The following is an 18,967-nucleotide window of genomic DNA, read 5'->3' on the forward strand; positions in this document are numbered from 1 at the left end:
CGAAGCGATTTCCACGATTGTTGAACCCCAGGGTGCACTTACGTGTCGGTCACCATAAATCGCAAATTTGGTCGATTCTGGCCCATTTCATGGACTGTTACTCACCGTTTCGGGGTCCCGAAGTGATTTCCACGGTTGATGAACCTTAGGGTGCACTTACGTGTCGGTCATCAACACTCGCGGTTTTTGTCGATTCTGACCCGTTTCATGGACTATTACTCACCGTTTTAGGGTCCCAAAGCGATTTCCATGGTTTTTGAACCCCGGGTTGCGCTTACGTGTCGGTCATCAACAATCGCGGTTTTGGGCGATTCTGGCCCGATTCATGGACTATTACTCAGTTTTGGGGTCTCGAAGTGATCTTCACAATTGACGAACACCAGGGTGTTTATGTGTCGGTCATCAACACTCGCAGTTTTGCCCGTTTCAAGGACTATTACTCACTGATTTGGGGTCTGTGAGCAATTTCCATGATTGACGAACTCTGGGATGCGTTTATGTATCGTTCACTGATAATCCTAGGTTTGTCCGATGCGGGGCTGTTTCATGGACTATTACTCACCTTTTTAGGGTCGCAAAGCGATTTCCATGTTTGTGAACCCCGGGGTGCGCTTACCTGTCGGTCATCAACAATCGTAGTTTTGGCCGATTCTGACCCGTTTCGCGGTCTATCACTCACTGTTTTGGGGTCCCGAAGTGATTTCCGCGATTGACGAACCCCGGGGTGCGTTTACACCGTTTGGGGTCCCAAAGCGATTTCCATGGTTGTTGAACCCGAAAGTGCGCTTACATGTCGGTCATCAACACTCACAATGGCCGATTTTGGTCCGTTTCGTGGACTATTACTCACCGTTTTGGGGTCCCGAAGTGATTTTCGTAGTTGTTGAACGCCAAGGTTTGCTTACGTGTCGATCATCAATACTCGCAGTTTTGGCTGATTCTAGCCCATTTCGTAGACTATTATTCACTGTTTTGGGGTCCCGAAGTGATTTCCACGATTGAAAAACACCGGGGTATGTTTACGTGTCGATCATCAACACTCGTGGTTTTTGTCGATTCTGACCCGTTTCATGGACTATTACTCGCCGTTTTAGGGTCCCAGAGCGATTTCCATGGTTGTTGAACCCCAAGGTGCGCTTATGTGTGTCATCAATAATCGCAGTTTTGGCCGATTCTGACCCGTTTCTTAGATTATTACTCAGTTTTGGGGTCCCGGGGTGATTTCCACGATTGACGAACACCAGGGTTCGTTTATGTGTCGGTCATCAACACTCGCAGTTTTGACCGATTCTAGCCCGTTTCATGAACTATTACTCACTGATTTGGGGTCCCCGAACGATATCCATGATTGACGAACCCCGGGGTGCGTTTATGTATCGTTCATCAATAATCCTAATTTGTCCGATTCTGGGCTTTTTCATGGACTATTACTAACCGTTTTTGGGTCCCAAAGCGATTTCCATGGTTTTCGAACCCCAAGGTGTTCTTACGTGTTGGTCGTCAACACTCGCAGTTTGGGCCGATTCTGGCCCGTTTCTTAGATTATTACTCAGTTTTTGGGTTTCAAAGTGATTTCGACGATTGATGAACCCCAGGATGCGTTCTTGTGTCGGTCATCAATACTCACAATTTTGGCTGATTCTGCTTCGTTTCGTGGACTATAGCAAGGGAGCACCATTGTCCGGTGGCATTGGCGGATTTAGGTCTCTAGAGATTTGTACGCAGTACCTTGTTGGCATGATGCATGGGCTGACCCATTTTCACCGGTCCCCAATTAATCCCTCTTCTTTTGTGCAGAAACATCGTCATTTAGCTTCCATTTAAGCTTGTTCATTGTTCATTTTTTACCCTGAGTAGCAGGAGGACAGAGCAGTAGCTGTAACAGAGTATGAGATGATTGTAACACGAGGGACTTCTCTTCGCTTGATTTTCTTATAAAGTTCTTAAGATGATGAAATTCATTTTCCCACCCAAAATTCCTGTGGAAATTTAAACAAGCGTTAGAAAATAGAGTTTCCCTTTGGTTGGTAGCTCCAAAAAAGGATGAAGTTCGGAAGATATCATGGAACATAACAGGGAAACAATGCCAATTGTGTCTTCAGGTGTCCTCTGCCACAGTTTGTGCGGGGTAATGTAAATATGCTATTGATTTCCCATCAATTCAAGACTCTTTCAATCAATCAAACTTCGAAAAGCATGTAACACAGCAGGTTTGTCGTAGACGCTGTTGCCGCAATTTTTTGGTCTATATAGAAGTGAAGAACCTTGCTATTGACCCCCTTCCTTTTCTCTTCAAAATCAACACGTTCGGTCTTCATTTGGCTCGAATACCAGTCCGTTATTTCTTTTACAGAAAAAGGGAACTAAGCCAAGGGGCAGTACAGCGCAGAGATCGCCTTTTGGTTATGAAAACTGAAACTCAGAAGTAGCTGATCTTTGCCTCTAGACTATCTCATCTTGCTGGTTTCTAGAGTATCGATCGCTTCGGTTTACACTGCGGTATCCATAGAAATCGTTCATTCCGGTCTCTCAGCTGATATGTGTATGATACGAAACTCAACCAAATATCTGGTGTTTACAACCTGTAACATATGAGTCTTATTCCCATGCTAAAACTTGCATTCTGATGCGCTGCGATTTGTGTTTTGTTCCCTTGTTCTGTTTCAAAAGGAGGTTGCGATTTTTTGTTGTTGGAAACGGACATGGACACCAGCTTCGCTTCAGTTCTGCAGGTGAAACAAGAACAATTTTTGATTCGCGAATGGTGATGCTGATACATTCTACAGCACTGAAGCTCCAACTAGTCTTGAACAAGGAGAAACAAAATTACCAAGAAAAAAATTTGGCCCAAGGAGATTTTTGTCAGGACACATTGGAATCTGCCAATCTCGCCACACCAATAACCGTTTTTCCACAAAAAATCACTATGCCAGCAAATCAAAGCAACATAGATTCACCGTACTGATAAGCAAAAGATGAGAAAGGAACTAGGTAAATAACTGTGTTCTATTTTGGAAAGAGGTTCCGGATTTATTTGCAAAAGCAGGACACAACTTCATTGTGGAGGTGAAACAAAAACAGATTTTGATTCACAAATGGGGTTAATGATGATACATTCTACAGCACCAAAAGGAGATTCATTTTTTTGTCAGGATCAGTAGGGCGGAACATGCGAATCTTGCCGCCCCAAGTGCGACTGTAGATCATAGCAACAGTGAACATGATAACCAAACCAAGGAGAAGACGAGAAAGGAGACATGTAAATAGCATCCAGGTAGATGTATCTATAGAATCCAAATAGACGTAAGAAATGTTATCATCACCACATAACTCCTCCACGGTGTACGATCCTTATGGTAAAAGAATCCCCTGTATCTTATGTTTCTTCAGTATATCAATGTCCCATGTTTATGGGTCGACGAACCCAGGCCTGACTCATGTATGCCTTCCCTTTCCACTCCGGTATGTAGTTGTCCTCCTGGAGTACATGACATGCTGTTAAACAGCCTCATCTCGTAACCTTCAGTCAAAATTGGGCTGCCTAAAAGCTTATCTTCTACGCTGCTTCGATCCTCTTCTCGCCTCCACTATGTGCCTCTCCATGTTGGCCTTCTCCCAGAGGCGCTTCATGACGAGATCCTCCTTCGTAAACTCATCTGGAACACACAGATATATGATCATCTGTCAGTGCTAATGGATTCAACTCGGAGTTAACGGGGCACTTGCTCAGTGACACAGCAAATAACTTGTGACAACGAAAATAACATTGGTTGCTACGCATTACTGTATGGTTCAACCAGCAAGTTCAACGAGTGGGGCATTGGCAATACTTTACTGATACAACTACAACTACACTGCCAGACTACCATGAATGGATGGATAATCCTTCAAGCATCTGTGGTCGTGTTGAACATCAAAAGGCGCAGCACAGCTCTTATACATGTCTAACAAGCGCATTACATGACACCTTATCCTGTTGCGCCATTGGATGTTGTGGTTCTAAATTACCTTGTCTTTCTATCTATGAATCAAGGTTCAAAGCTTTTCCTTTTTCTCTAGAAAAATGAAAGGTCTATTTCTTTTGACAATTTAACTAGTTTTTGACTAATTGGTGTACATCTTACTTGGATTAGTTAGTATCATAAGTTAAAACAAATATCCAGTACAATATATTATAGCTCATATCTGAAAATTGGAAGGAATCTGGTATAAAATCGCTATGATGATTGGAAAGGAAAAGGCACAATATTTCACAATCCCAAGAGAGAGCTGACCAAGAAGTAATATGGTATGTCAAAAACAAATCAACAAATAAAGTGGTAATTACCAATATTTTGCCATGTGCTAGCAGGCATCCTAAGGGATGTCCGAGTCAAATAGCAAGCATCCTCCCATGCATATGGCGATTTCTTTACCCGGTATCTCCAAAACCAACAAATTTGCCAAATAAGCAGCTGCCAAAAAAACAGTATACAGTTAACTTCAACATGTGTCCAGTAAATTTTCAACCCCATTTCAGCTATTTACAAAGAGTTGAAACCTCAGGTGCACCATTTGCAATTTACTCTGTTCAAGATAGTCTACCAGAGATGGACTGACCTTGCCAATTAAGTAAGGCAGAAGTATCAATTGGACACCACAGAGATTCCATACAGAAGGTTTCTGAACTCCCTGAATTTGCAAGTCGACTTCATTTCTAAGCTCATCTTCAACCTTTCTACATGAGAAACAAAGCTATCATGGTCAGTCATAGCAAGCCAACACAAGTGATATGCGGCAAAATGGCTAATAAGGAAATTGTATCATTAATAGTATTAAAAAAAAGCCTACTTGTAACAGAATGCATCTTTCTAACGATGTAGTTTCTGAAAGGATGAACCTAAATAGGCAACAGAATCTATCAAGGTTGCTCAAACATTTCCAACAGCATGTACACAATACACTGGTCCCTAAACTTCAATGTAAACTACAGATGGAACTGGGCAGTGCAAACCAAGCAGCCTTCAAATTCTCAGATAGAAAATTTCAGCCCAAAATTCAAACTTATTAGATGTCATTCTTACTTATCCATCGGCTTGTTGCCCTTTTTTTTGCTTGAAATTCCTCCTGTTCGCTCAAACTCCAATGCTTTTAACCTATTTCTGTAGGCAGGAGTTTGCTTCACACTTTCAATGGCCTGCAACAAATGCAGCACACTTTCAATTTGCGTTGTTGTTAACAAAAAACGTAAGATATATTGTTATGCTAAAACATGTAATCGTCTTTCTATCACATAAATGGGGAAGATATACATAATCTATCTTTATGCTGACATTCAACGACATAAGAAAATGTTTATGTTGATCATTTGGTTCATAAACAGCCAGTCTGAACAGCAGACTGAAATCCCACAACCTTACTTTTGCCTTTCTGTTCCATATCCATACCTGACTGTACGATGTCAACTGGTTTATGTATTGGAATGCTGACACGATTAAAAGAAGGCCAATCAACACAGAACGAGTATCCTATCACAAACAGGAGGAGAGTTAGCTGCAGTGGTATATGAATGTTGCAGAGCATTGCTATTAAACATACAATTGATAGAGAAAACTAACCGTTTTATATCCATAGTAAGCCCTGTAGTATTGAGCAGTGTTGTAGAAGAACTGAAATAAGGTCAACAAATAGCACCCGCAGATGGAATCAGTATTTAACAGTGCTCAGTTCAAAGGAAGAGCAGACCAGGCAGCCAAAACAATGGCATTAACTTATCAATACTATCTAATATGGAAAAGTTGTCCAGATCTTTCAAACGAACTACTATGAAAAGACATGGTGTGGGTATCTGACGGAAGATATTTGTATAAATGCATTATTTTCAATGTTAGCCTATATTAGCATCATGCTCACATGTACAACTTTTGTTTCCTGTGTGTTGTCTTTTTCCCATCTAAACTCTGCATAACCAAACAAGTGGACTTTCTCACAGTAAACAAGAAGGCAGAAGGTAAATTTTGCAGCCACGCAACGCACCAATAAGAATGTAAGAATATATGTTTCGTGCTGTGGAATGCCTACTGATTAGTACAGTATCTATCTGTGTCATGCGATACAGTCTACTCTTCACAAGTTCACAGATATTTCTCATGTGGAAGTACCAACATTCATTCGTTTTGCACATTCCAAGACTGAATGCGGAATGTGAACCATGTATTTAGTTTTCATCTATAACATTAGTGCTTGACTTCCTGGATTTCAGGAGATCCCCTATTTGATTAATCGAAAGTAAAAATTCATGGGATTTAACGTCAGAAATAACTTCCAAGTCCCATTTAGGGGAATAAAAAAAATCTGTGCTGGTCCACAAATCAAATTGAAAAGTATTCACAAGGGAATACTTTCTCTTCTAATAATTTTTTCCTTAGCATCACAAGTGTACAGATAGACTATACATACATACCGAATGACTAATGGCCATGAAGCCAAATCTAACAAAAAGTAACCAGAAAGGTAGATAAACAGAAACAGTTTGGCATGCTGAAGCCAGACAAGGGAATGAAGGTTTACCTCCTCTGGATGTGCAACAGCATAATCATACTTCTCCCTAGTTTCTTCATCTTTTAATATCTGATAAATCAAAAAGTAGACACACTCAAGAACCAAACAGAAACTGGAAGTGCCATATTAGGAAAATAGCTTTCAAGTTGAACAGGGCAGACGAAAACAGCAGTCAACACAACAATCAATGGGCCCCGTGAAATGAAACTCTTCATAAGTTTTTTTCGTAGCCTAAATGATGAAATAGCTCAGTTTCATGCAAGACAAAAAACAATGAAATCCATATGAGAACTGCAGACTTCAGAGTGGAACTACCAACAAGAGGACACAGTTGAATAAGGAAAATGTTCACGGCAAAAATTCAGTGAGCTCCAAGCCTCCAACTACATGCTTGATAGCCTAAACTAGTGTACACGACCGCGCCATCGCATGCCAGGCAGCCATTAGAGCAGCTGGTTTCACAACAGTAACTGTTTTGCCACTGCCTATTGCCTATCCCGCCTACATGCACGGCAAGCACGATTGAGCGCTAGGCGTTATGTTGTCGCCTAGCGCCTTGGCACGCTCAAGTGCACGCATAGCGCTGTAATCTCATTTTCACTCTGGTAGCCACTGTACTGAATTGTGAAACAATAATGAGTGAATTCTGCAAATATACTGGCGACCGCGCGAAAAGGCCGTGCGCAATATGCGGCAACTAATACATGGAATTGAAACGACAGATCTTGGGTACAGAATAAGCAGTTGAGCCATTAGAAGCAGCAGGGGATGCAGAGCTGCAAGGGAACAAAAGAAGGTCCCCAATTGCTCTTAATTCGGGCAGATAGATATACCTCGTAGGCATTGGCGACCTTGACGAAGAGCGCGCGCGACTCCGGGTCGGGGTTCTTGTCCGGGTGGCTGCACGGCACAACACATCCCCAAGAAATGGGTCAGGGATCTTGCCCGGGGCAAGAACGGCGGCGGGCAGGACGGGGAGGGGGGGAGAAAAAGCTCACTGTTTGAGGGAGAGCTTGTAGTAGGCCTTCTTGATCTCCGACGCGTTGGCATCCTGCTTCACCCTGCGCACGCGAGCACCCATCAGACGGCGGGCAAGCAGAGGAAGGGGATGGGGGAGGGGAGGGGAAGAGGCGACGGGGGCTTACCCGAGGAGGTCGTAGCAGTCGTCCTCGTCGCAGTAGATGGCGTCGGAGGCCGGGAGGGCGGCGAAGACGAGGAGGAGGAGGAGGAGGGCGGTGAGGCGGGCGGCGGCGGCCATCGACGGCGGCGGATCTGCGTCGCCGTCGGAGGGGAGAGACCAGATCTGTCCTCGGGAGAGGAGGGGGCCGGCCGGGTGAAGGAAGAGATAGAGAAGGAGAAGCTCATGGGAAAAACATTCCTCTCCTGTTTTTTTCTTTCTTTCTTTTTTTGCTTTAGCTAAATTATGTTTACAAATTATTCAAAACAAATCTGTTTTGGAACACATATTTGCCGCGGCACGAATTTCAGGGGCTGGTAAAATTTTGGCTCCATTACAAAAATGTTTGGATTTGGCGTTATTTAGTCAGCGTCATATGTCGAAATCACAGTGCGAGCCGAGCGTAGCTCGGATGGTTAGGTTTCTTATGGAGCCATCAAGGTCAAGACTCATAAAGTACTTGGCATTGGTGATTGTATTTTTCTAAATTTATTTTACGCTTTACAGTGATGTCCGTTTAGTGGGAGGAGACGTTCCCGTCGATTACGAGACGCCTATGATGACTTCGTAAATGTCATGATGTTGTGTTGGCACAGTATCTTGAAAGCGCTCATATGGATAGAATGTGCGAGCATTCATAGAGATGAGTGTATATGCGTGTATGTGAGCTTCAACAATTGTACCGTGTTGAAAAACATTTTAATTTTTTATGGAGAAATCATAGCATTGATGAAATCCCAATGCTTGAATGTGGGGCAAAGTGCCACAATACAAGTCAAACATACCTCGGACTACCATAGTGCAGCAAACACATGGGGTTTGGAGTGGGTTCTACTCAATTGTTTATTTTTATTTTTTTGCGCATCCATGAATTTTAATCTGAAACTTTGCTTGGCATCCAACATCTACGAATCCAGAATATTCCCATTTGTCTTCATTGCTTTCTTTCAGATTGTTTACAACTGTAGTTGTACTTATGCTCTGTGTCTACTGTTTTAAATAGCCCGCTATAGCTCCGCTATAGCACGCTATAGCGTTTACAAAAGGTCTTGCGCTAAGAGACTTTGGTCCAAACAAATGAACAAACATTTTAAATAGCGCGCTATAGCTCCGCTATAGCACGCTATAGCATTTGGAAGAGGTCCGCCGCTAAGATGCTTAGCGCGCTATTTAAAACTTTGATGTCTACATGGGATTATTATCATAGTTTTAAATAGCCGGTTATGCTATATATAGCTTTGCTATAGCCTTTTCAGCAGGTTCCGATAAATGATTGCCTTCGCAAATAGCCCGTTATAGCTCCGCTATATCTGATTTGAAGGCCCGCCGTTATTTTGCATAACCCACTATTTAGAACATTGATAATTATATGTTCTTGTTTGTCCTGGGCATGCTCTAGTTTTGATGATGCTAACTAAGGGTCAAATTTTATGACTTGATGAAGACAAAGCCGAGTATATTTGGTCTTGAAGAGTCGGGCCAATCCAACCGCTTGCTCCTGCCCAACTCGGTCTTAGTCGTACCATAATGCGCCTGGACTCAACACTTTTCTTGCTCCAAGACCACCATCTAGCCCTCATGTAAAATAGATGACAGAATTGTAAACAATCATAGAATGATTTAAGCTAAGGAACATAGAAGTCATATACCTCTGGAATATTGTTGAAATCACACACCACTAAGCAGTTTTTCAAACTAAGTGGTTTATCTTAGTGTGCTAGCCGCTATATTGCATATACGATATTTTGCATAACAGAAAAAGGCCTCGGGCCATTATAGAGAATATGCATCCATTTGTTTTTCTTATTTAATGCTAGTATTGATTAAGAGCACAATTTCCTTTACACATATGTTCCACCTGGAAAACTTATGCAACATCTGCATAGAAATCTTGAATCGTCATGCGGGCCGCAACAGGAATCCTCACGGTTTTTTGGTCCTTCCGCCAAGTAATGCTGCCAAAGGTGTAGTCCCCTTGCAGCCTCCACATAGGTGCCAACTTCACCTTAAATGAATGGACTCTGTCCGTGGCGTTGAACACGAGCACCGTCGGCTCGACCTCCATCATGACTCCAGCTGGGCTTTGGACTTCTGCGTGGTACACAGAGTCGGCCTCGCCGACATTCGTCACCGTCCTCCACACAGTGATCGGGCGCCTCAACTCAGACACCGCGATGGAGGGTAGGTTCAGGTGGTACGCCGGTAGCATCGTCGCGTCACAACTCGCATTCGTCCTCCTGACAATGGTGCACCTGAAGAATTTGTTGTAGTCACGGGGATCGATGTCGTAGACCAAGCCGGGATCGGCTGCACCAGTGGGGTTGATGTTGCCACCTCCATAGTCAAAGGGGTCAGCGATCTTCCGGGGCAACCCTTCTGCCAGTATCGGCATGCCACGATTGTCGGTTACACGGGCTTCATCACCATGCAAAAATAAATAAATGATGAACTAGGAACCCTTGGATGTTCTAAAACTCTGCACAGTTATGGTTGGTATCTGGTGCGCGCTTTTTACCTGTGGTCATGATGGCTGATTTTATCGCGGCAGGAGACCAGTGTGGATGCTCAGCTTTCAGTAGCGCAACGATGCCGGATACATGCGGAGCTGCCATTGATGTCCCATCCTTAAATTCGTAGGAATTTCCCACTGCTGCCAAGATGTTGGCTCCAGGCGCAGCTATGTCAGGCTTGATAATGTCGGGGTAATGGCGTGATGGCCCTCTTGAGGAGAACGCTGCCACTTTTGGTCCTGGTATCTCTTTCCCGGCAACGATGTGTGCTGGTTCGATCTTTGCCACTGCAGAGCTCCTTACAAAACAAAAAGATTCTCTCCATTGATCAAAAGGGTTTGCTTGATCGGACTCATTGCAGAAATGTGGATGAAACTACGTACCCGGCGACGCCCCCGTATTTTCTTATCTTCTCCCCGGTGTCAAGGTCCACAAGAACGCAGGCAATGCCTTGGCAAGCAACTGATGCTGTCATGGTTAAAAGGTCCGTCGTATATTGGGCGAAAATGAGACCACATCCCCCGCCACTTCGGACGTATTGTGACGCATAATCAAAAGTACTCACTGGTGTGCCTGCATCGTCTTTCAATGGTAAGCAGAAAAGGATTATCCCTCTCACGTCTGTGCCATTCAGTCTATCCGCGGTACACCTAAAAAGTGAAACGCAAAGTGAAGTTGGCTTTAGAATTGCCAGACAGATTCAAAGAACCAACATATAGCTTAATTTACTCACCCTGCACCAACTAAAAGACCTGCAAAACTGCTCCCGGATGAGTTTTTCGCTTGGTAATATAGAGATTGTCCCTGCAAAACATAGCGCCTAGAGTTAGTTTGTAGAAGATTGTGTGCACCCTCTTGTGGTTGTATGCTTATTTTTCCCAATTAATTCTGTAGGTACGTACCACTATTTGTTGCTTGTTTCCCAGCGTGATCACCGTCGGAAATGACCGATCAACCTTGCTCGCCGCCACGGTGATGACCCACGGCGAAATATTCACAACTGTTTGTGGCCTAGGTCCATCGTTGCCGGCTATGTACACCACGGTGATCCCCTTTTGAACCGCGTGTAGAGCACCGAAGGCGAGCTGCTCCTCGCCAGTGATGGAGAGCGACAACACGTCCACTCCATCGTGGATCGCATCATCAATAGCGGCTAGCACACTCGCGATACTAAAAGAGCCAGAACCCCACCCAGACTTGTACACAGCAATGCGAGCACGCGGCGCGCCTCCTCTTGCAACCCCCTCGGCAAGGCCATTGAAGCTAGCCGCCTCCACAATCGAGCCCGCCGCGGTGGACGCACAGTGTGTGCCGTGTCCGTTGTTGTCACGAGGCGAGAGTGTGTCCATCTTGAGCAACACGTCGGACACACCGGCAGTGTAGAAGCGGGCGCCGATGATCTTCCGACTGCAATTGTTGCTGCCCCAGTCTGGCCCGAGTTGGCACTTTCCTTTCCACCTTGACGGTATCGGCCCGTACCCTTTGTCGCTGAAACTCCTCGACTCCGGCCATATCCCTGATTACCGAGTTTGTGTAAGAAATGATGCCAAATTAAAATCGGGGTGACCATCTCTATTGAGTTGAAAAATCAATTGTTGATAGCCATCACATCAAGACTCCTTATCTCTTTTTCCTAAAGAAAGAGACTTCTTATCTCTTTTGCAATTGGTCCTCTAATTTTTTTTGCAACATTTAATTGAAATACTAACCGGTGTCAACCACCCCGATGATCACATCCTCTCCATAGTTGCTTCCCTTGAGTAGCCCATTGCTAGTACTAGGCATCTGGTAGTTGAGGCCAAGAAAGTCCCAACTTCGCGTGGTGGCCGTCGTGTGAATTTTGTTCTTTTCAACGCTGATGACCTCCGGAACCTCTGCATACATACCTCAAATATACTATGATGCAAGTGAAACTCGGAGATTTATAATCAGAGTAGATGATCACGACGCTACCGACCTGCAAGTTGTTTTGCTTGCTCTGGTGTGAGCATGGCCGCGAAGCCTGAGAAGCCGTGCTTGTAGTTGTACGCCACAGAGGCCATAGATTCTTCCTTGCTTCCCAGAAGGGTGGTGAGCATGTCATGGTGCGAAGCCACGACGTGGTCCGGGTGCCCGTGCTTCACGTCACCTAGGTAAACTACGTAGAGCTAAATACAATAGATGCATGCATATATACATGCATGTAAGGGTTAGCTTGTATGGAGCGCCACCGTTAATTAACTAAATAAACAGAAATTACCTCGTATGAAGATGGATCTCTCTTTGCCGTGATGGTCTTCGTTGGTTGGTCCCAGCAATCTGGATGAAAATCCTTGTCTAGGCTATCTCGGGCCGAACATGATGGCGCTGGTACGAGGGTGTTTATCCCTTCTTCAAGGGGTTGCTGTGGAAGAAGTTGATTTAGTCGTGAGTGTTAAATTTCACATGTTATGACGGTTTGTTTGCGATTGTCTTCATTATGCACTCTACTAAATAATCAAAAAAAATATTTGTATGCATCAAAATAAAGAAGAAGAAGAAGAAGAAGAAACAAATTACCCCGTGAGATGATCCTCCCTGTACTCTACATAACAGCATGCAAAGGCAAAGTTGTAGCACCGAAGCTACGCGTGAGCGCCGAGAGGAAGAAGAGAAACCCATTGTTTTAGCTAGTGGTTCTCACGCGCACTGTGATGGGTTTCATCACTGCTATTGAGGGATCGTATTTATAGTAGACACCATAGTATGTAGAAATGTTGCTTTAGTTGAATTTGTCAGGATTGAACTTTGGTTTTTCAGTTCAGACTTTTCTGCAGCAGAAAGTTATTGATGTTCGAATGGTCGGACTTTTCTTCATCAGAATTATTTGCAGTTTCTTTCAAGAACAAAATATGAGCTTGAGCATCAAGGTGCCCACACAGTGTCCCCAGCGTCAATTACGCTCATAATGACCAAGAGACTTTTTCTCTATATGAAGGTTATGCATCTTCGAAAGGTTCAACTTTCCGTTATCTAGATTTCTCTTGTGTGTGTGTGTGTGTGTGTGTGTGTGTGTGTGTGTGTGTGTGTGTGTGTGTGTGTGTGTGTGTGTGTGTGTGACTCTAAATGAAATAGGCTAATAAGTTACTCTAAATGAATTGTGGATACATCTATATCCTCTATAAAAACACAAGCCCCTATGCCAAGTTCATGACTTAAATCCAGATGAACTATCTAGCTAGGGGCGGTTGAATTGGTGAGTGGTTGATGGGCCAGCGATGCTGATCATTAAGATTACAACCCAAATCGATCAACTTCCATGCATTCATGATGGTGGAACAGTCTTGTTCGTGGATGTTATTGTCAGTGTACTAGCAGCACTACTAGTTAGCAGTTGGAGTTTGATTGATCGTGATTCCTCAACAGACGATGAGAACCTACATGTGTACGCACAGACTTGTCCACTGAATATGTGTATCATCTCATCTTTTTTTTTTCAAGAACAAGCAACCAAAGTTGCCTGTCATTTTCATCAAGAAGGAGAGAGTGTTACAAATTACAGCTGCGATCGGCAATACCGGACTCTTGACAGACCCATAAGGAGAGAACACCGCACCGGGCTCAACAACCCGCTGCCACCAGTAATCCTACTCCTCGTCGTAACACTAGCTGCCCCTTCCTTCCTTGCGTCTCGCCATATATTTTCATGGGCCTGATCACAAGGCAAACACCTCAGTTGACCTACACATTCCTGCATTGAAGACGATATTCCGTCCGACATCGATCTTCCGTCTCATTTAATTCAGATGACTTTTACTTAGTGATCATAATTCTTTTTTGGCGTGCACTTAGTGATCACAATTAGAAGTGTATTTTACAGCAACGTAAAAATGTGCACTTCTCTGATCAAAATCTGGATACCCAGTTTGGGCGTATGAAGTCTGCTCAGCTTGCTGCTGCCTTTTAAAACTTTGTTCGAGAAATTCATCCCACTTCCTTGCTTGTTGGCCAAGCCTTCCGATATGATTCGTCGCCTACTTTCCGACGATGCACACGTCAAGATCGATTACTTTCCGATCCAAGACACGTACGTGAGTACACAAGGCAACGCACAGGTCATGGAAACAAGCACCCAGGTGGATTGATTCTCACGTACAAGTCGCCGGCTGGATCGACCGATGGCACACAACTCGCCGAGACACCACACGCACGCGAGATTTTTATTGCTTTTTTGATCTGGTATTACACCGTGGGGTTACATGGGTATTTATAAACTAGCCTATATACAAATCTTATTCGGTGACTGCTCCGTATACGTACCGTACACGGCCACAAATCATGTTTGTTTTAGCAAGGAACGCAGAGGTCCTTCTTTTCTTTCTGGTGAATTTGCACACAAGACCACACACATCATTGGATTTGAAGAGGCCACTGCTCCATCATCTTTATTGCTCCATCCAGCCAAGAAGTGTCAGAGGAGGCGGTCCAGGTACTCGTCGACGGTGGTGTACTTCACGTCAGGGTACAGCTAGGTGGCCTCGACACCAAAGGACGGCTCGATGTCGAAATTGGCTTGGTCGCCCCTCACCAAGACAGAGAGCGAGTGAGACAGCATCATGTTGAGAGGGTATGCCGCCTCTGCATGGTCGCACATGTCAACAAAGAGTGGCCAGTCAGAGATGCAACAGTTGTAGCTGCTACGTACATTCTCAAGGGAGGCACAATGATGGGATGGATGTACCCTACCCTTGATCAACATGAGGAGATCCGCCTCTGGGATGCGAGCGATCTGGAAAGTCCTTCCCGCTTTCTTCTCCCACAGTGCAATGAGCTCGTTGTGGGACACGATGTTCGCCGGGGGCCTCATGTACAGGATCTTGTTCAGGGTCCTTACTCATCAGACAGAAAAAAAATTAGAATTCACACAGAAAACTGTCAAAAACACCAAATGATATTAATCTTATACAACCTTGATGAGAGCAACACCGGAATCAATGAAGCTCTTGAGGAGCTGCGCCTTGGCCAGATCAGCCGGTGCAGCATCCGTGATGAGGACGGAGGTCGGGTGGCCGTGGCGGACACTCGCAGCAACGATATGCTTGCCGATGTGACCTGTGCCACCAATTACCAGGACCCTGCTCCTCTCCTCCTCCTTGTCCAGCACCATAGTTCCTCCCGATTCAAATACCAAATGCTCTGCTAGCTTCGGTGTGCTACAACTACAAGGCCTTGGCTGCAATTTCAAGTGGTGCAATCGAGTAGGTAGCTCTCTGAGGATCAAACAAACAGGACGCACATATATTGTACACACGTTAGAACTAGAGCTGCATCTGCTTGTATTGAAGCCTAACTGCTGGGTGCAGTCCCTTTTATAGGACTGTTGGCAAGGCAAGGCAAGGAAGTTCAATGTATATATCTACGGCAAGCAAAAACCAAACCAAAATGGCTCCTAGATAGGTGACCTCAGCACTGATGTAAGGCAAAGTTGGAATAATGGATCTATCAGATAAACACAGCTAGCTAGCCTGGGTACAAATTTAAATCCCATTTGAATATGATGTAGTGACCCCTGCTGCAAGCCGCCACCACTCTTGGTGACTGAATCTGAATGATTGATGAAAAACAAACATTCCACGTCAGCGGTCACAGCAAAGTTACCTGTAATTTATAAGAAACTTACTTAATTAGGTACGGGAGGCTAGTGCCTCTTGTCGCATCCCTTGGTTCTCTTCTCTTGCATTGCCTCAAAGTTCATACATACATACATGTGATCCGCTTGTAACTTTTGGATGCAGCAACTATATATTTTTGCTGCTGGCACATGCGATCATGGATGTATTCTACAGGGGCAGGTGTACCTTCCACAATAATTTGGGAATCGATCACTTGCTGCCGGCCAGGCCAGCCTCTTCTCCACATGAACTAAAATACGTCTAGATACATCCATTTTTCCGACAAGTATTTCCGGACGGAGGGCGCACGTGTTTTGTACATAAAAAGAGGTGCGTGCATGAATCTGAATACCAATCTATGCCTGCCTGCCCAACTAATCCGTTCCTAATTACACAATTATAAATTGTTGAATCGTAATACTACTACTAACTACTCCCTCCGTCCCATAATATATGAGTGTTTTTGACACTACACTAGTGTAAAAAACGCTCTTATATTATGGGACAGACGGAGTAGCTAGCTGCAGCATCACCTGTGGGACTAGCTAGCTTGCAAAGACAGGACAAAGCGAATTCGTCATAGTTTTAATTTATATAAGAAGGGTCACGTTAAACGACTTCCAAAGTAGATGTCCACAAGCTCCCTTCTCGATCTGGCGCTTCCACAAGCTGCACTACTGGCTAAGTCCTGACCATTTTGGCATCAGCATCACCGGCGGTCTTTTTTAGCCCATTCTTTTTTTGTTTGGTGAGCAGTCTGTGAAACCTTACCAATCAAGTGATGCATGAATCTGATAAATAAGCCATGCCCCACCACACTAATCTGATAATTAACGACAGTGAAACCTTACCAATCATGTGATGCCCCGGTTTATATGTATATTCAGAAATCAGAATTCACCCTCGAAACCAGACAACTCTTAAAAATTCAGCAAATATTGTCCCTATCATGCAAAGGGATTAATTTTACTTAATATAAATATGATCATATATGCAGTCAGCTTCCTCTGCTTGCTCTATCTGTAAGCCATCAGAAATCTCTCTCAAACACCCTTTCCTCGTCTTGTAGATTCTAGTCTTGTAGTTTTAGAAAATCTCTCTAAAATACGGTAACACCTAAACTTTTTATGTTACAGACCTTCTTTCACTACTTAACTGAAAACAAGCTCCGGTCTATTCTGATAATTTTCTGAAACAAACTACGATGTCTTGTTGATCGACGAGGGATAAGACATGGGGCATTCTGTTGTCAGCAGTTAAGCGTGCCACCAATAACAGAACTATAAGGAAAAGTTTGGCATTAACATTGGCATCATATAATGCTTTCAACATGAAATGGATAGACGGGTAAAGTAGATATATATCGAGTCCAACCTCGGTCCGACATGTAGAAATTATTTCCCATATTTCCTTCACAGGCTCACAGCGATAACCATGAACTGGTGGTAGACGTTTTCTCCCTAGAGCCCTTGAAGAAAGCGTGGCAGCTTCACATGCTTGCCGTCTTTCCTCTCGAAGAACACATGCCTGACTAGGCTTTGTCTGAAGCAGAGCCCAAGAACCTTTGGATCAATGTAGCTCCACACGAAGTTCTCAATCAGCTCGCCCTTGCTGTCACAGTGAAACAGTGTCTGGGACCAACGATTGCGACTGATCAGCAGCATATCTCCATTCTCAGACACAACCTTGCCGTATAGGCACTCGACGTAGTTATCATATATCAGCATCTGATAACTCTGCATCTGACTCTCCGGCAATTGAGTCGAGTAATTTGATGACCATACCTCTGCCTTGTAGTCCCGCAACACCCATGCTTTTGTGGTCATGGTACCGACATCTATCTGGCCGATGCCGAGCGTACCATCCATCTGCAGCAGATGTGCTGAGCTGCTGGCTGTGGGAGATTGAATCCACCTGAATGATTCAGCCAGTGTATCAAAAATTACGATCTTGCCCTCAAAGGCGTTGACAGTGTACCAGTGCAGGCAGTCATGTAGCAGGACAGGCGGGTGGTGGCAGGCATGAAGATGCCAGCATGACCTGTCCTTCTTCATGGACGACGAGGCCACCGGCAGCCCGATACACCTCTGTTTTTGTCCCACGGTGAGGACGTAGTAGACAACATCGTCGCTCTTGTTTGGGCGCTTCCAGTGGAGGATGCGGTACTCGCCGGACAGGTGGTGAGGGTACAGGGCGGCGACATTTCCGCCGGTCAGATCCGGTAGTGTGCACCACTGACGCGTGGCCGGGTTGCAGAGGTAGAAGCGATGGCTGGTGAAAGATATGAGGATGAGGCCGTCGCAGGAGGCGTGGAAGGTGAAGTTACGGCGAGTGTAGTTGTAGTCTTCGTACGCGAGGACGGGCCGGCGCGCGGCGGGGGTTCGCCGGATGTCCAGGGCATCGACCGCGGCGTGGGCGGTGTACTCATTGCCCATGGCACGGAAGAAGACCAGCGGGAGCGACGGCTGGCGGCTGTGGTGGGCGTCGGAGGCCAGACGGCACCAGGAGCGGCAGACCAAGCGGCAGCGGAGGAGCTCCTTGGCCGGCAGGCGGACGAGGATCTCCCACTGGAAGAGCTCGTCCGGGACGGCGGCAAGGCCGCGGTTGCACGGCGTCCCGTTCACCATGGCGACGGCGGATCGTAGGGTTTGGGCCTGAATTTCGGCGGCTGCGGATCGTACGTACGGTCTGGTGGAGAATGGGGAAATCATGGCTTGCGCGAATATTAAAGCACCAGCCAACGGTGGATTAATCCCTCTCGTGTCTTCATTGATTTTTTTCTTTAAAATAAATAGTTACAGATCCATCACGAATAAGATGTGCAAGTTTTCACAGATACAACTTCTTATTGGAAATATGATTTTTTTGAATCATTTGAAAAAGGTAAACATTTCTACGCGGCGCACCAACTGAAACTTTCGGCCGGTCCCGCGCGAGCCACGCGATCGAGGCCATCGTACGCCTCGTGTGACCCACCTGCCCCTGCCTTATCTTCTTCCTCCTGATCCCCTTCTTCCTCGCTACCTTCGTCCTCCCGATCCCCTTCTTCCTCCTAAATTCTTTCTCAGCCGCGTCCACGCATGGGGGTGGCCACGCCCCTCCTCTTCCTC

General features: G+C 45.1%; 3 protein-coding genes across 3 annotated transcripts; all 3 read right to left on the reverse strand.

Moving 5' to 3' along the window:
* Nucleotides 1-3,165: 3,165 nt before the first annotated feature.
* On the reverse strand, nt 3,166-7,884 carry LOC119274217 (dnaJ protein ERDJ7). Its single transcript, XM_037554876.1, has 10 exons — nt 7,686-7,884; nt 7,539-7,601; nt 7,374-7,440; nt 6,550-6,609; nt 5,598-5,648; nt 5,427-5,507; nt 5,064-5,176; nt 4,600-4,717; nt 4,328-4,454; nt 3,166-3,656 (listed from the first exon to the last, which is right to left on the reverse strand). Exons 1-10 carry the CDS (start codon nt 7,796-7,798, stop codon nt 3,550-3,552), a joined length of 900 nt encoding a protein of 299 aa, XP_037410773.1. The 5' UTR covers nt 7,799-7,884; the 3' UTR covers nt 3,166-3,549.
* A 1,609-nt stretch (nt 7,885-9,493) lies between these two features.
* On the reverse strand, nt 9,494-12,898 carry LOC119274216 (subtilisin-like protease SBT3.10). The gene is made up of 9 exons (XM_037554875.1): nt 12,766-12,898; nt 12,467-12,610; nt 12,185-12,374; nt 11,937-12,101; nt 11,130-11,743; nt 10,961-11,031; nt 10,611-10,877; nt 10,233-10,525; nt 9,494-10,132 (listed from the first exon to the last, which is right to left on the reverse strand). Exons 1-9 carry the CDS (start codon nt 12,865-12,867, stop codon nt 9,585-9,587), a joined length of 2,394 nt encoding a protein of 797 aa, XP_037410772.1. The 5' UTR covers nt 12,868-12,898; the 3' UTR covers nt 9,494-9,584.
* Nucleotides 12,899-14,364: 1,466 nt separating this feature from the next.
* On the reverse strand, nt 14,365-15,549 carry LOC119274218 (phenylcoumaran benzylic ether reductase Pyrc5-like). Its single transcript, XM_037554877.1, has 3 exons — nt 15,155-15,549; nt 14,932-15,074; nt 14,365-14,823 (listed from the first exon to the last, which is right to left on the reverse strand). Exons 1-3 carry the CDS (start codon nt 15,226-15,228, stop codon nt 14,714-14,716), a joined length of 327 nt encoding a protein of 108 aa, XP_037410774.1. The 5' UTR covers nt 15,229-15,549; the 3' UTR covers nt 14,365-14,713.
* Between the last annotated feature and the right edge of the window lie 3,418 nt (nt 15,550-18,967).

This window comes from Triticum dicoccoides, chromosome 3B (assembly GCF_002162155.2).
Source record: "Triticum dicoccoides isolate Atlit2015 ecotype Zavitan chromosome 3B, WEW_v2.0, whole genome shotgun sequence".
Lineage (NCBI taxonomy): Eukaryota > Viridiplantae > Streptophyta > Magnoliopsida > Poales > Poaceae > Triticum > Triticum dicoccoides.

Bases quoted from the DNA above. Each gene is read 5' to 3' on its own strand.
- LOC119274218 (XM_037554877.1), bottom strand. From the start codon at position 15,228: ATGCTGCACCGGCTGATCTGGCCAAGGCGCAGCTCCTCAAGAGCTTCA. The intron at 15,075-15,154 runs GTTGTATAAGAT...CTGATGAGTAAG, and splicing joins CCGGTGTTGCTCTCATCAAG to GACCCTGAACAAGATCCTGT. The intron at 14,824-14,931 runs GTAGGGTACATC...GCGACCATGCAG, and splicing joins TCTCCTCATGTTGATCAAGG to AGGCGGCATACCCTCTCAAC.
- LOC119274216 (XM_037554875.1), bottom strand. From the start codon at position 12,867: ATGGGTTTCTCTTCTTCCTCTCGGCGCTCACGCGTAGCTTCGGTGCTA. The intron at 10,526-10,610 runs GTACGTAGTTTC...TTGTTTTGTAAG, and splicing joins AAATACGGGGGCGTCGCCGG to GAGCTCTGCAGTGGCAAAGA. The intron at 10,133-10,232 runs GTAAAAAGCGCG...ATGGTGATGAAG, and splicing joins ATCAGCCATCATGACCACAG to CCCGTGTAACCGACAATCGT.
- LOC119274217 (XM_037554876.1), bottom strand. From the start codon at position 7,798: ATGGCCGCCGCCGCCCGCCTCACCGCCCTCCTCCTCCTCCTCCTCGTC. The intron at 7,602-7,685 runs GTAAGCCCCCGT...TCGCGTGCGCAG, and splicing joins GACTGCTACGACCTCCTCGG to GGTGAAGCAGGATGCCAACG. The intron at 3,657-4,327 runs GTAATTACCACT...TGTGTGTTCCAG, and splicing joins TAGCACATGGCAAAATATTG to ATGAGTTTACGAAGGAGGAT.